Source organism: Rhyacophila brunnea, unplaced genomic scaffold (genome assembly GCF_057557595.1).
Source record: "Rhyacophila brunnea isolate RB1 unplaced genomic scaffold, BYU_Rbru_1.0 scaffold_15, whole genome shotgun sequence".
Lineage (NCBI taxonomy): Eukaryota > Metazoa > Arthropoda > Insecta > Trichoptera > Rhyacophilidae > Rhyacophila > Rhyacophila brunnea.
In genome coordinates this window covers 34,805,970-34,823,625 of record NW_028232806.1, presented here as the reverse complement: position 1 = coordinate 34,823,625, position 17,656 = coordinate 34,805,970, and the positions used below count along the sequence as shown (strand labels likewise).

The 17,656-nt window shown below is 35.1% G+C and overlaps 1 protein-coding gene across 1 annotated transcript; it reads left to right on the top strand.

Moving 5' to 3' along the window:
• The first annotated feature begins 492 nt into the window (after positions 1-492).
• Positions 493-13,858, top strand: LOC147075266 (venom protease-like). The gene is made up of 8 exons (XM_085942913.1): positions 493-564; positions 933-1,109; positions 1,873-2,116; positions 3,529-3,638; positions 5,081-5,248; positions 8,449-8,605; positions 10,959-11,060; positions 13,836-13,858. Exons 1-8 carry the CDS (start codon positions 493-495, stop codon positions 13,856-13,858), a joined length of 1,053 nt encoding a protein of 350 aa, XP_085799039.1.
• The last annotated feature ends 3,798 nt before the right edge of the window (positions 13,859-17,656 follow it).

The following is a 17,656-nucleotide window of genomic DNA, read 5'->3' as shown; positions in this document are numbered from 1 at the left end:
TTATGTTCTAATTTATAACGCAAAAATATGCATTGACTCATTAGATCTGGGGCGTTCAAAAAATACAAAGGCCTCTTTATTCGAATACAAAAGCCTCCTATATTATATCGAGCGCGACACCTGTGTCCCGTCTGAAACGGTCCTTAGCCACGCGAAATCGATAACCTATTTGTGAATGCGATAGCTCGCAATAACTCTTAGGTGAGCATTCTTAGTTATACATGCAGGCCAAGTGCTTATAGCTTTACCCAAAATGTGCAGTGTCTAGGTATGTGGAATGTACCTGGAAAGTGTGAAATTTCACGGTTGAAGTGACGGAAAGCTCTAAAGTCTAAAGTCTACCCAATAAGCGGGGTAAATGTGAAATTCAGTGGCACCAACAAAATTTTGTTAACCCTACCCCTCCCGCCGCCTAAAAAATTAATAAAAAAATCTGTGTGCAGGCCTGACTGTATGTAAGATGTAAACCACATCCTCTGGGAATGTCCTAAAATGTGTACGGAAAGGGAAGAGCTGCACAAGTCGGTTCAACTACCAGTTGAGCCCATCAGACCGTCCGACCTGGTCGCCACAATGACCAATTTTGTTGCATTTAGAAAATTTACGGCGTCGTATTGCCAACGTGAATTTTACTTCACTCAGATTGTTCGGCAGTTTTGTATTAGCGACGGCTTAGCTTTAATAAGCCTAGGCGCGTCCGCTGTCTTAAGGTAACTGAATGTAAACTTAATCACTGTCGATTCATGACCCGTGACTGCTGGTTGCCTGGTCTTGGAGAATAACTGGGATTTTTGGTAGGTAGGAAAAAAGGAATGAGGGCCACCATAATTGACTCAACCAATATGAATTTTAATTTACTAATAACATGACGTATCATGGATATCGGCGTTGACAAGGGTTTTGTGATAAGACAAAAATATTAATTCTTCCAGGACGGTGATAAGGCCAGTGTCTATGCTGATGGAAAAACCTTCAAATTCAACACTTATGGCATTCCCAAAGTGCCAGAATCTTTGGCCTTCGAAGTGACTGCGCCACCGAACAAACCTTTCCCGAATATCGTCTCTGTAACTCTCAATGGTGCGCAGGTCTGCAAGAATCCTAGAGAGGTAAGATTAATAATAATGATAGTGTTGAATCCATCCCCGCCTAGGTCGTGCAGCCGTCTTACCAGATATCTTACTGGGTCGCACCTTATACGCAGCAGCCATTTTCAGATGATGCGACCAATTCGTCAGAAGATTTAAATTGGGGCCTCGAAACAGTTCCCAATCAGCAATTCAGCCAATCACACAATTATTAAATTGTATCTAAAGCTAAAACGATGTGTATTTCTCAGAAATTGAGTACCTATTCAATTTTACCCAAAGCATAGTAAAGTTCCTGCAAGTAGGAATTGTAATACCGGTATCCCAGTATTTTTCGATACCGAAATATCGGTTTTAAAAATCAAATAATACCGATATATTCGATAAATTTTTGTCGGGATACACGATGTCTGGTTTACTTACGTGGCTCTTAATCGTACTTGGTGACCAGCAATGATACGTGCTTAATATTTTAAAGATATATTGGTAGATGTTCAATGAAAACAAATAAGTATGACTGACAAAGTTTAGTATGCACTGTTTATGTCGAAACTTAACAGTCTACCTTCACCCCTCGCCACAGTTGGTAGGCATGCTCAACTACGAGTTCCTTTGAGCTATCGCACTATAAGTGGTTATCGTGTGTGTGTGGCTTAAATCGGAATTATCACGAGGCGCAAATAAGTTACAAGACACACCTGCAATTTTTCAAGTTTGGAAACGTCTCGGAAGCAGTCACCTAAATCATCTAAACTCTAAAGCACAGAATTACTTCTAATTTCAGTGGCATCCGTGGGTTCAGCCAGTGGCCGACAAAGCCGTCGGTACAGTGACGCAGTCACCGAAAGACTTTTATGCTTGGTGTGGAAGAAGAAGAGTTGAGCATACAGAACTCGTGATAAAAGGGGAAGCGACTAAGCACGGAGACTGGCCATGGCACACTGCCATATACCAATTTACTGACAATAAATCCAGCCAGAAGTATGTGTGTGGTGGATCCCTCATCTCCGAATCAGCAGTAATTACAGGTATTTTTAGAGACTCTTGGTAACTGTCAGTGGCGAAGGGTGGAGGTAGCCTGTTAAGATCCGTCATAAATAGTGCACACTAAACTTTGTCAATCAAACGTATTTGTTTTCATTGAACTAATACTACAAAAAGTAGATAGTGTTTGTTAGTTTTTAAAGTTCAATTATACCCTGCATAATCCAAGCCATAGGTAGAGTAGATGCAAGTAAAAAAATATTCGCTTTTCTATAAAATATCTAAAGTTCATCAAAATATGCCTAATTTAAGATATTTTATAGATAGAAGAATATTTTTATCGACTATGGTTTGGTTTAGACGGGGTTTAATGAATTAAAAAAAAAACAAACCAACACCATCTGTAATTCAACGAAAACAAATAAGTATTACTGAAAACGTATGCACTATTTATGTCGGATTTTAACAGCCTACCTCCACCCTTCGCCACTGGTAACCGTGATGGAGGAAGGTACGTATAGGTATATAATTATATTATATGTACCTTACTACATATTTTTCATGTTATCGAATTTTTGTTGGTAATAAAAAATATGTTGTATATATCCTTTTTTACAGGGACCCAATTGTTAAAAATATTCTTAGATCGATATGAATAAAATTTTAGTTATTACTAAACATTAATCATCTGTTATTCGGGTAATCAGTGTTAAGTGTTTAATGTAGAATGAATAAACATTAATTTAAACATTAAATGTCTTATCTTAACAAGTAGGAATTGTATAAATTGTTTTAAATACCTACATTTGCAAAAAGGTAAATTATTTTTAATATGTATCAATTATACTCGCAATCGAGCAGTATTAAATACGTAAAATTATATTCATCACACTATTGAAGTCTACTTTGTAAACAGACACCATTGCCAAGTCAATAAAAAATATACGAATGAAGACATTGTAGGTATACATCAGCGCTCGAAATGGAAAAGTTCGCGAACCGGAGCGCTCGACAATTTTCTGAAGATATTTACATAGTTATCAAATTTTATGTGTACTTCATAAAAATAAATGTGTTACATTTTCTATTACATGGCCTATCTAGCTCAAACGGTCAAAATATTTTTTCCACGAGACGGAGCGATAATTTTATCGATGTCACCAACCGGAACGGCGCTCCGGTGCGCTCCGGTCCATTTCGAGCCCTGGGTATACTGTATCCACGATGCGTCAATTTATTCAACTAACCACTAATAAATAATTAAATTGATAGTTTTAGTACTTAGTGTTCATATATTTACTATCATTTTTTTTTTAAATGGCAACAATTTTGATTGTCTGTTTCCTTCCTAATTATTAATGTTTATGCATCTATCATTATATTTTGATAAATGCATTGATTTTGACGTCTATGCATCTCGGCCTGAATAGTTAAATAATCAAAAAAATAATTTCAGCTGGACATTGCGTGCCACTCCGTGGACAAGTGATTTCAAACGATTTACTTTTGGTCGTTTTGGGAAAATATAATTTATTGGGAAGAGATCCCGGATCCCAAGAGAGAGAAGTAAGAATTATTGTGATTTTCATGTAGTGTAGACCAGCGATGACGAAACCCTTAATGCTTACATGTCAACTGCTAATATTGAGGATAATGTACCTATAACTAGTTAGTATTAAGACGATGTCTATACATACCAGAAGCCGTATTCGGAAATTTGTACTTAAACAGTTCACCGCAGGACACTTATTCGTGCGTCGCAGTACATGAAACATGAGTTCGTGTAACATTAATTAATCAAATGACGAGTTCTTCGTTGAACATTTCACCGTGGAGTATGCTACAACATGTGGCGAATTTTATGAGATGTCTTTACTAGGTTAAGTTAGGGTTAATATAATTTGAACAGTACTATTTGCAAACTATCGCCGCATTTTGTAAGATACGTACAAATGTATTCCACGGTGAAATATTCAACGAAGAACTCGTCATTTGATAAAATGTTATAGGAACTCATGTTTCACGTACTGCGGCGCACGAATAAGTGTCTCACGATTAGGAATTCCAATCCCGGGATTCCGAATCCCGAGATCCCGGGATCCCGAGCTATTTTCGATACTTATGAATCTCGGGATTGATAAACATAATCCCGGAATTTCGGGATTGATTTTTTATCAATTTTTATGGAAAATAAAATAAAAGCGAAAATATAATAGAAAAAATACTTTTAATAAAAAATAACTACATTAGAAATAAACTGAGTTTGAATGAAGTTTGATTTATACCCATGTGTAGGTTGCCGATTCATTTTATTTTTTCACATAAATCATTAAAAATGGAAAGATTGGAAAAAACAATGCTTCGCACTTTTAACAAAGTAATTCCACCATGATATCATACGTTTTACGGCAGTTTCATATTTGTCTGACTAATTAGTTTTATGAAGCGGAAAGGCCATAAGTACGCCATGATTATTTGCTTTACTATTTTAAATCTCGCTAATACATTCATTAAGTCTTTACTATCAGAAACAGCAAACTCCTATTAAATTCACATTATTATTTAAATTACAATATTATTTACTCCGTTAAACTTGTGTATTTCCAAGATTGAACGTATACAATATTAACAATAAATGTCTTAAATAGTATAAATTATACTAGATTTATTTTTGACCGATTTTATCAATGTTATTTGTAAATATAAAATTTTTATATTAACAATGGAAAAAATGCCAATCCCGGGACCAGTCCCGGGATCCCGGGATTGTCAAATTGTAATCCCGAAATCCCGGGATTACAATTTTGGCTCGGGATTGGATTCCCTACTCACGATGAACTGCATACGTACAACTTACATGTAACCACCAGAGGCACCTAGCGGAAAAATACGAAGCTTGCAATTTGAGACATTTTATTTTGATAATTTACAATTAATTTAAACTCTTAATGAATAAATGTGTATCTGAAAACATTAAAAAGAAAAATATTTTTTTTAAATAATTTCAGGTATCAAATACTGCCATCAGTCCAGATTTCACTACAAATCCACTGAGAGGTGACATCGCTGTTCTTCGTTTGAAGACACGAGTGGTGTTTAATGACTACGTCCAACCGATTTGTCTATGGCCCGAAAACGAAATCAGCAAAAATACCATAATCGGAAAAACGGGAACGGTAATGACAATATAATATTTTTAATACAATCCATGCATCCCTTTAACCTACATAAAACACAAATTCCAAATACTTAATTACCTATTCTATAGGTACACAAGACTGCTATCGGCCGATAATTACAATTAACTTATTGTAATTGTTACAATAAGTGCTAATAATTCGATAAAAAATGAAAATCTACCCTCGATAGCTGCTGATAGTGGCTGATAGCAGTCTTGTGTATATAATAGATGCGTTGAAGGGATTTGATTGAACATACTTCAGCCTACATACATACATACTATAGCCTACATATTACTATAGCCTCCTAATTAGAGTTACCAATGGTAGGTTAGCTATATACCTTGGAAGAACAAACAACGGATGATCTCGATTCCTTAAGGAAATATGGGTGAATACTATCGACATTGGAAAAGTTTTTATTTACGTCGGAAAGAACATAGTCACTATATTATATATTTTAGGTTGATGTTAAATAAACTGACGCATTCTAACCGCTGCAATGATACACGAAGCGGAGTCGTATTGCGATCTCGCGCGTGCGCAGTCAATAAAACGATCTGTCGACGTAAACAACGTAAATTTATTGTTTAATTATCTACACCGGGGTTTCCCAAACTATGTTCCGCGGAACACCAGTGTTCCGCCGAACCTGAATAGGTGTTCCGCGTTCCATTTGGAAAGATTTTATACACTGCAACACATTTAAAGATCTTCTACTAAGTAGAAGTAAAATAACTAAAACTAAAATAATTAAAGAATCTACTTCATATTGAAAGGCGAGTTATGATCAATCTCCACTGATGTTTATGACGTCGAGTATCTAGATAGGTCATGGCTCCCACAAGGGAGATAGGCTGACAGGCCTCTAGCCTGGGGGCCTGGGCATACGGGGGGCCCGGCGTGAGAGATTGACCAGCCAAGTGAGATAAACACACATCACAAACATGCACTAATAGTAAAAAAAATGTCGCCTATGGCGCGGTTTCACTTTAAGCATAGTAACATTTAATAATATGTAGTTTTGCCATACTTACAATTTTTGATTATTGTCCATATTTGACATTTCCATAATTGTGCAACATAAAATTATATATAAATATTAATAAATAAAAAAAATACGAAAAATTGCTAAAAATACCCTTAATTTTACATCGAACACCATTTGGAATATGCAACTGTAGATCGTCATATTGCCTTTAACCTTAGCGATAAATAGGGGGCCCGCCAAAGATCTGAGCCTGGGGGCCATGATCTAGATACAGACGGAGGACCATCTTTTTTCACACCGTGCGCATGAAAAAGATGGGGTAGGTAGGTATATTGTTTTTAACTGACCGGCTGACAAATCTTGTCTGTTTAACGACAAATGCCAATTTATATTAGCTGCGCTAATAAATAACCTACAAAATAAACTGAGTGTTCCGTTAAAATTTCGGGGTTTGCGAAGTGTTCCATTGCAGAAAAAGTTTGGGAAATCCTGATCTACACTATAGAATATAATATATAAAAAGGTATAGTAGAATAAAAAATAAATCTAAACAGTTCGGACAAGGTGAATACTAACCACCAACCTCTCATTAAAATAAAATCTTTTTACGCAGCAGTTAGGTCTTCAATAATTGCGTACAAAGTGATCTTGATCGTACTATTTAAAGTAAATAATAATTATGTACATTACAATTTAAAGCAATTGAATAATTGTGATCTCTAGACATACTAGTAGAGTTGGGTATTTCCCGAGAAAATCTCAATCTCGAGATTCTGGATTTCCCGAAATGATGAAGTTTAGAATTCTCGAGATTCGGGATTTCCAGAAAATAATTCTCGAGAAACAAACTGTAAAAACCCTAAAATCAGTGTAAAAACAGACAAATTCCAAAAAAATATGTTTTTTTTATTTATGTAAGAAGACAAACAAAATAAAAGTAGGAAAACAAAAATAATTCAAAACATTACTTACGTCTTATTAAAAAAGAATTTTAAAAAACACAGACTGTCAATCGCTGTGTCTGACAATCGCGTACGCTATTGAGACACAAAATTTCCTGATGTTGCACAAATTGCGCTCATTTTGAGTCGACGTTGGCTTAATTGTGTTAAATGCCCCGATCAGTCTTTGCACGTTTTGTGCTTTATGTCCACTTTTTTCATATGGGAAATCGTTTTTTTTTTTCAAATAATATTTGATAATAAAGAAATCCCGAATCCTGATAAAAGATTCTCGAGATCTCTGAGATTTCCCGAAATGTTAAAAATTTCAATTCTCGAGATTCGGGATGGGAAATCTCGAAAATTTCTCGAGAATACCCGAAACCCAACTCTACTTACTAGGCAAGTATCTATTGGCAGTGCAAGTATTGTAAATAATGATTTAATAAAATTTCATGTAGAAAACGAATCTCCGGTAAATAGCACTTATTGTAACAATTACAATAAGTTAGTTGTAATTGTTACAACAAGCGCTATATTTTAACAGCACCTCTCTTCACTGTGCTAAATTTTAGAGAGATAAAGACAGTTTTGACTATTTAGACGGCTAACTTATTGTAATTGTTACAATAAGTGCTAATAATTCGATACTGTCCTACCCTAGATAGCTACCGTAGCAGCCGAAAGCAGTCTTGTGTATAGAATAGATGCGCAGGACCATTGCCGACTTAAGTAGAAAGCCGATACATTCACAACGACTGGTCCTACTTTTTCCGCCCCTTCCGTTGTTGTCTAAGATTGACCTGTCATTGCCTGTCATTGTTCTATAGAGTGCTCATACTGACGCGTCTGTCGTGGTCACACAGGGAATGGTTTAAGTTACATGATAAATAATACACTAGCATTAACATACACTACATCAATGCCACATATTTTTTGTAAATCGATATTACCACCGGTTTTTGTGTGAAGGACTAGTCTGACTTTGACAGCTGATGAATAACAGGAATGTATATTATTTATAATTTGTTAATATATTTGATTTGAGAATTTTTTATAATTCAATTTGAAACGAGAAAGGGTGAATCAATATGTCAAGCAATCTGGGATCTGATTTTGACAGTTGAACAGTGGACCACTCGTTGCTTGTACAAAAAGATATGCTCAGGCTTTATTAATCTAAAGATGGCGCTGGCAGAGCCCATTCAAGTGTGAATTTAACCCTGATGTTTCAAGCAACTCTACTATAATTCATAATGTTACAGGTTGTCGGATGGGGACTGAATGAAAAAGAAGTCCTCTCACAACAATTGACCGCAGGCGCGTTGCCAGTTGTTGACGATTTTACATGCGTCTTGAGCGACGCCACATTCTATCAACGTTTCGTGAGCAATGACACTTTCTGCGCTGGCAATAGTAACGGTAATAGCATAAAATATGTACCTGTAAGCCGGCTCTCACATCAAAACTCGTCTCACCTACAACTTATCGAATACGTCGATCTGACGTCATCGTTATTCACAAAACACATGTTGCCATATGGAGCTCCGTAGATTGGTCGAATGCGACTGTATAGTTTAAAAAAAACATCTGCTGTTGCAATCGACAAGTTGCACGCTTCTCGGGCTGCGAGTCGAAGACGCCAGGACGCATACAAACACCTACGAATGTTTCGCCGATCGCCGCATCCAAATATCTACACGTTTCTAAGGTTACGTGCGACTGTCGCCAGGTAGATCTGCGCGGTCTTCATATGCAACACCGGATTGACGTTCTTGGAAGGTTTGATTTATGGGTGTGCAGCAGACGAGGCGAGTTTAGATGTGAGAGCCGGCTAAGGCTCTTCCAACTAGTTATCCGAGATAACTCCGATAAGTAACTCTCTAGTCAATTCTGTATACAACGAGGCTATCTAAATTATTGCAAGTTTAGTCAACACCTTTGCCACTTTTCTTGCACAAATTTAATATGAAATAAAATAATCATAATTAAATTAGATAAATAACTAGTTATTAAAATTTAAACTAGTTATAAAATATTTGTTAATTAAAAATATGGTTCTTTATAATCTTAGAATATATCCGACCATTTGTTGGAGCATGTGGACACTACACGACGCCTCCATGAATCATTGTCACTCTCGAGTCCTCTTGCATTCTTCCAGGCCATGACAGCATTCCGTTGCTCTGCTGTTATTTTACTGGCTTTCCAGGATCGCTGATTCTGGTTGGCTTGAAGAACTAGCAAGCCAGATTGAAATTTTCTTGAGGCATTAACACCACGTGGCCCAGGGCCAACGTTGCCTATTTCTCATCGTGATGAGAGGCAACTCGGTTCGCTCTCTTATTAATTGGTGGCGCTTTTCGCAAGTGGACTGTAATTTTAAGGAGTGGATGGTGGATTTTGGGGTGGGGGCGATTTAACAGAATGCCAGTCTGACCTTTTGTGATGTTGATGATGGCTCCGTGGTCTGGTTGCACTGTCACTCTCGCGGTATTGTTTTTTTGGGTTACCCGGTGGGCGGCACTTGATGTTACACCGTTTATGGATGATATGTGAGGTTGATGAATGATGATGATTGGTGATATGAATGATGGGAGCCGGTATCACGGCTTGGCATGTATTCAGAAGTATCACTTAAACGACGGTCACACTATATCAAGCTGACTCAGCGGGGATCCACGAACTACTTCTGAATCAATCTATATAATAATAATTGAGTTAATCAATATACTGTGGTTTAGCGTTAACAGGCTTACGCACGAGTTGTCTTGAGCTAACTCTTAAATCACTCTGTATATAACATGACCAAGTTCGTATCGTATCAGATATAGCTCGACAGCTTCAGCAAGCCTACGCGCTCGGCGGTTTTGGAGTAACTAAATGTTATTTGCAGCACGGTCTATCATGGCCCATGATTGCCGGTCACTTGGTTTTGTGACAATAATACTGGATTCGGGGGTAGGTGGGAAAAAAGGAGGACAATCGCTCACAATCAGGGCAACCATTTTTTTCGGTTTGTTACGTGTTCAAACACGCGCGTTAATACGATCTTACCCCCTACTTCAGATATCGATTGTTAATTGAAGGCTACGGCCGTATGTTGTAGCTTAACCACTGGGAAATGCCAATAGAAATGGCGTATTTCAAAAAAATACTACCTTATTCTTAGGTCAATAATTATTTTAAAACAATCATTATTCGTAGGAGGTTTTATCACATTTGAATGATCAAAGACATAGCTTGTAATCAATATCTTTAGAATTATCTTCAAATGTGGTAATCGTGCCCAATTTTTGAATAATACAATGCCTAATTTTGGGATAAAATTTGGGATAACAGAGATTATAAATATATTTTTTTATCGTAAATATTTCACTTTATAATGTTAACATTAATTATAGTAATGCGTTTAAAAATTAATAAATCTAAAAAATATTAACACCACTGCACATGGATGTACCGAAATATGATTAATTAGATAAATATTAGATGGAGATGTTTAAAAGAATACTATTTTATGTAATAAAAATACTTTATGCAGTCATCAAATCTTTAAAATAAATATAAAGGATAATAAGGCTTCAAAATTATATAAAAAGATTATCTACAACGTTCAAGGAATGTCCCGGCTTATGTTCTGGAAATATCAAAAATCTCCATTTTGACCTACGTGGCGCATGTGGGCCCTTAATAATTAGTAATTTTTGTCAAATTCAAATTTAAATGCCCATAATATAGCCATTTGGATTATTGTCACCATTATAAATTGCAGGAGTGAGTCCATGTAATGGAGACAGTGGCGGTGGACTTGTCTTCCCTCGCCTGCAGCCAGATAATAAAATTTCCTACTATCTCCGAGGAATCGTCTCCGTCAGTAAGTCACGACAGAGTAATTCCATCTGTGACCCGAACTTTTTCATCGTCTTCACTGACTCTGCCAACTTTTTGAATTTCATAAATGAAAACAAATAAGATGGACCCATCATATATAAATATAATATAGTATGCAATGTGCCGACAAGGATTTTCAATATCAAATCCCGCGATTCGTCACCATATTCTTGGCATCAATACTAGAGCAAGCAACATGTACCGTTTTCCTATAATGATTTCAAAATCATTTAAATATGGCCAAATGATGAATAGTGGATGTTGGAGAGGGGCATGCGATGGGAAACTAAAAATGGAATAGTGCACACTTGGATAGTCATACTCACGGGATTGACAAGCCATTGCAGGGCTCGAAATGGACCAGAGCCCCGTTCCGGTTCATAAAATTCCCAAAACTATAGCTCCGTGGAAAAAAATATTTGAGCCTTTGAGCTAGATAGGCCATGTAACGATGTAACATAGAATCTGACACACTATTTTTTTTATAAAATACATATAAAATATAAATAATTAATTATATTTATATTTTCGTAAAATGTTCCATTTCGAACCCTGTGATAATATCTACAATGATATTAACATAATGCTTACGGGCCCTTTTAAATAATTTTGTAATTAACGTGTTAATTTGCATTTGAAAAGTAATTAGCAAAAACACAATTATGTGCGGCCCGTAAGCTATGGGTTAAAAGTGATAAAACATCAAAGGCTCACTGACGAAATAAAACTGAATGATGAACATTAGATAATACCTAAATAATCTATTTTTAATATAATAATAGTAAATAATTATTAGGTATATATTTATTCTTAAATATTTTTAAATAATCGAAATTACCTACCTGCTTAATATTTTTATTTTTAACTAATAATTTTATCAAGTTTTGCACGCTCAGTACTTAACTGGGTGTATAGGCAATTCTGCTCGACTAAAAAATTTAAAGTTATATGCGCCTGTCAGTTACCTACATGATCGCAGCAGCCATGACCTTTTCTGTGTCAGCACTGTTTCCTCGAGTCAAGCCAGGCACCATTAGCGAGGAGTGCAAGACTAGTCAATGCACTCCCTAAAGTCATAGAGATTTTCAATGATGTGATGTGTATTTTGTTTTTGAAACTTTATTTTACTGTATAAAATTGTTTATGTTTTTTTTATTTTTTCTTTGCTATAATGTAAATCTCATGTTGCGAACGTCCGCAATTTTGATTTGTTATGTCTAGAATATTTTGTTTTCATAAATAAATAAATAAATAAAATGAAGGCTGTGATATTGAATTTTGTAAACATATTGTGTAGGTACCTGCTTACCAGGGCTCGAAATGGAACGGAACGCACCGGAGTGCCGTTCCGGCTCGTGAAATTTGTAAAATTATCGCTCCGTCCCGTGGAAAAAATATGTTGACCGTCTGAGCTAGATAGGCCATAGAATAGAAAATCTGACACACTTATTTTTATAAAATACACATATTATGATTTGATGACTATGTAAATATCTTCAGAAAATTTGACGAGCGCTCCGGTTCGTAAACTTTTCTATTTCGAGCGCTGCTGCTTACCTATAACGAGCTTTCTAACTGATAATTTTCACAATTTACAGGAGAGCAATTAGAAATAATACTTAAAAATTAGTTAAGCATAACGAGATTGCTAGAATTTTATTGATCTTGCCATATATATTTTTTCACTAACTACTTTACTAATAATATATATATATATTATAATAGATGACATTCTAAACAATCGAACTCATTTTTTCTAAAAATACCCCTAACATTCTTTTGACAGCAATCTCGATATCGTTTTAGCATTCCCCTTTTTGTCTGTGATTAGGTACTTGTTGGTACATACTTACATTATTGTTTGTTGTATTATGGTGTATAGGCCTAAATATTGTAATAACTTGTTATGTTATGAAATAAATAATTAACTAAATAAGATTTTTTCTTACATAATATCCAACATATCCATGTTAGTATAAAACGTGAGCTATGAGCATTGACTGAACGAACGAACGAACTGAATGAACGCAGCATAATATTATGATAAATAATTCTTTTTTTCTTCTTTATAATTATGTTTCATGTCATGTTGTGAACGTCTTAAATCATTCATTATAATCTGTAATGTCCACAATATGTTAAAAATAAATCAATTGAAATTGAAATTGAAATCATATGCTGCGTTCATTAGCAGGTCAATGTTCATAAACCTATTTTATCTATCTATCAATCATACAAAACATTAACAAATACGTAGTTGTACGATGCAATTTATAATAAAATTATTGTTTGTCTATATTTGACAACTCCACAAATCAAGTGGGTGTATTAAAAATACAAAAATTCACATCACTATTTGGAATACACAGCTGTAGATCTTCACACTACCTATATTATAGCGATAGGTAGGAGGCCCTCTTTAGGATGTGGAGCCCATGGTCTGATGTACGAGTATCTTGGCTGGATATGGCATTATAATATCACGTCGACTACAAAATTAATAATTAATAATTCAAAGTGAATACTTTTCTTATACATAATATGATATATGATTTGAAGGTTTTATTAGAAGGCTTAGTGTCAATCATAACTCAATTCTGCGGTAACGTCGTTTAGGCTGTTAATACATACTATAATAATACATAACTATAGTATTGATTAATCGTTAGGCTATTTATTGAGGGTGGGAAAAAGCGCTGTACCTACTTACTAATTAATTAGTATTATTGTTTTCATATTTACCAAATTTTCATTTCAGGAAATGCTTCCGGAAAAATGTAATTTGCTTAATTGGAATAACAAGTTACCTAAGTAAACAAAAATTTTCCTACCTAGTTCAGTAGCGTTATGTGGTATGCTAGGGTATGTTGGCCGAACGAAAATACGTGCGAGATATAATAGATGCAAGACGATTTGCTGGCGGTAATTTTGTTTAATAGAATTAATAATGAAAATGACGATTATTTTATAGTACATTTATAACACATAGGTATTAAAACTTTTTACCCGGAGCGGAGCAGACCCTGGACCGGAACTGGAGCAAATATTAGGTCCCGGAGCGGAGCAACTCAATAAAGGGTCCGCTCTAAGCCTCTGAAAAAAATAGACATACCTACCATACAAAAATGACATATTGGTCAACCCGATAATTTTTATAGGGAAACTATAGAAGGCTCCACCTGGATACAGGTTTGGTATATGGGTTTCTTGAATAGGTGACTAAATGGGCATCACGGCAGGTAGATACCTACAGTTTGAAAAATAATTTGTCAATATTAGAAGTGTTCCAGGTTAATGTGCAATGTATCGACTGAATACTGAAACTGTTAAAGAAGAGTACCTATCGGGAGAAAACAATCATTGTCCACAGGTGTAATTATTGCAATATTTGAATTTTAAAGTTAAAAACTGAATAAAAAATATGGCAATTATTCATTAATACTTTGGACGCTGAAGACGCACATGCGCGTAATGACCAGGCGGCCGATCGATGTAATTAACGTGCATTTTAAAGTTGCTAATTAAAAAATCATTATAGGTATAAATAGTCAGCAGCGAATGAGAATTTTCGGTACTGTTCGGTTATCAGGAATACAGCGGAAAACACATTTTGAAAATAGCCGATAAACTGGATTATTTGATAGGTTAACCTAACCAAATCTAACCTAACCAAACCTAACCTAACCTAACCTAAACTAACCCAAACTAACGAATAATCCAGGATATCGGGTTTTTTCAAAATGTGTTTTCCGCTGTATTCCTGATAACCGAACAGTACCGCATTTTCATGTCATGGTTAGGTTAGGTTTATTAAACAGAATAACGAATACCTACTTATAATTTTTTTTTAAATAGAAAGGGGTAAGACATTTATTGTTTTTTCTCATACTGGTAATTTTTGTATCAACATTAATTTACTTGGAACTCTAATGGTTTTCGACAAGTCTGTTAATGCATAATGAAAATAATTATATATTTGGCTAACACATCACATACTTAACTCAAAACACAAAAAAAGTGAATATCATTTCTCCTGATACCCTTCTCATGAAAGACACGCTAATGCTTCCAGCAGTACTTGGAGCCGCTTGATTATGACTCCTGCAGCAAAACCACAGTTTTTACCTGGCTTTCTTGGATGATTTCTTGTTCAGAGATTTCAAAAAATATCTTCGACAAGCTCACTATTAATGCGACAGGAAGTTAAGGCAGTAGAGAGTACCAACCTGCTTTTTAGAACAATATAATAATTTCTTTTCAGAAGTGAATAAAGTAAATTAAACTATCATTACAGAATTAAAAAAATGAAACGTTTTCCTTGATAGCTAGATAATAATAATATAATGAAAGCCCTTCGTAGTTATTTTAATCTCTTTAATCAAAACCATGGCCGTTATGTTGCCGGCATGTTAGATTTTTTATATGGCCTACTTCATACGGTAAAATTAGTTATTACCTACATGAGACAAAGCGATAATTTCGTGGATTTCACGAACCGCAGTTGAGCTCCGATGAGCCCCGGTCTATTTGGACCCCTGTAGTAAGGATTGCAATACCGAATGAATATAACAATACCGGTATTTCTTATTGAATACCGGTATTAATACCGGTATTCGTCAAAACCTATTTTAGTAAAAAAAAATCTATCTATCAATAAATATAGCAATTAAAATCTATTGAAAACACTATTTTATGGCAACTTAAAGAACCTACCTATATTTATTATGTTGACCTTTATAAATATGTATAGATCATAATATTTTAGAACTGCTAATTTTTACAAAATAAATTCAGTCCAGGTACAGGACAATGTTTCTCAAATTCAGAGTTTGTTGGATCAATAGAATACTTGAAAATATTTTCCACGAATGTTTTCTTTTCGAAATATATTAATACATCGCTACAATTCCGTAAGTACATTTGAGGGATTTTGTTTTATTATTATTATTTAACTTTTGTTGGTTTCAGTCAATATATTTTCGTTTTGGCAGCATTATTCTTATACACTAAATTTAATATACAATATAGTAGTACATAAGTAATGAAAAATAACATTAAATTCATTTAAAAAAAATCACAAACGTGTATGCTTTCTTAATACCGAAAATACCGGTATTTTGGATCTTCGAAACCGGTATTGAAAAATAATTGAATACCGGTTTTTAAATACCGGTATTGCACTCCCTACCCTGTACATATTAATAATATTGTATTGACATTGTCATGTCACTGTTTTATAGATCGATATCATACGCAAGATAATTTTAATAAATTACATATGTCATTCGCTCATAAAATTTAATAACATCACACTAATTGAATTGAGCAAAGAATTCACCTTGGCAGTCGAGAAATACTCTTCAAAGGAGTGAATCTTTAGTGAAATTACGTAATCCACGCGGATATTTTTCATAATAATTGTCAATGTTTTATGTTTTATTATTGAAACGTGATGAGATCAATAATTACTGAAAACAATGGAAGTTATCAAAACACTAGTAAGGTTTATACAGTACTCCCTGCAGTATTCGCAAAATGGTCTGAATCTAAATACAATATGGAAGAAACAGTAATTAAAGATAACGTCTTCAATGTCGTATATGCTTCAGAGCCGCTGTATAGATTGCTGCATGTCTTCGCAATGGGACGATCAGCTCGCACCAAAGACTGGATTAAGAAACTCCGAGGCTCTGCCACCATATTTGTTATCGTGTTAATCTCGATATTTGTGCTACGAGAAAGATCTGTCTACGCGTATCCGAAGCTATCTCCGTCTCTTGTCATGACGGATATTGTCAGCTTGTTAACTCTACTGGGATGTGCCGTTTGTAATATTTTAGTGTGCTCTTTTCGGTCCAAATCGCCTCATGATAAACTGAACAACAACCAAAACATAATAGACGAAATCTTTGGGATCGATAAAGCAGTTCGCTATAAAATGGCAAGGCGATTTGTTTCCTGGGCGATTTATTTGGTCTGTATTCCTTTGATTTGTCTGTTTTGCTTTGAAACTTACAACTTGATCAAATTATTAAATTTAAATTACGCAGGACTCTACTGTGCCAATTATTTGTTTTATTTTATCAATTCTTTAGTTTCCGTGCATTTCTATGTGTCAATGTATCTCGTAAGCAGCTCGTTTTTCATACTGAATACTCAGCTTTTGGCAATACTGGAGGATGCATTATCGGAAAATGTGCCTATGAAAATGAATAAAAATAAAACAATACTTTTACCAAATGTCAAGGAGTTCTCGACCATAAGCAAAGCTGTTTTCTCGTGGAGTGATGTTGCCAAGTTAAGTGAGAACGCGATTCGATCTTCCAAACCATGGAACTTCAACGAGCTGATGAAAACTTATGTCTACATCTGCGATCAGTGCGACATATTTAATTCTCTTTTCAGCATACAGGTATTAATTTTGGTTACATATAGGTTGTACGTATGCAGTTCACCGTGGGACACTTATTCGTGCGCCGCAGTACGTGAAACGTGGGTTCGTATAACATTTTATCAAATGACGAGTTCTTCGTTGAACATTTCACCGTGGCATACATTTTTATGTATCTTACAAAATTC

Excerpts from the sequence above, each read along its gene's own strand:
- LOC147075266 (XM_085942913.1), top strand. The coding sequence starts at position 493 with ATGTGTACGGAAAGGGAAGAGCTGCACAAGTCGGTTCAACTACCAGTT. Across the intron at positions 3,639-5,080 it reads CCGGATCCCAAGAGAGAGAA|GTATCAAATACTGCCATCAG; the intron begins GTAAGAATTATT and ends AAATAATTTCAG. Across the intron at positions 5,249-8,448 it reads TAATCGGAAAAACGGGAACG|GTTGTCGGATGGGGACTGAA; the intron begins GTAATGACAATA and ends ATAATGTTACAG.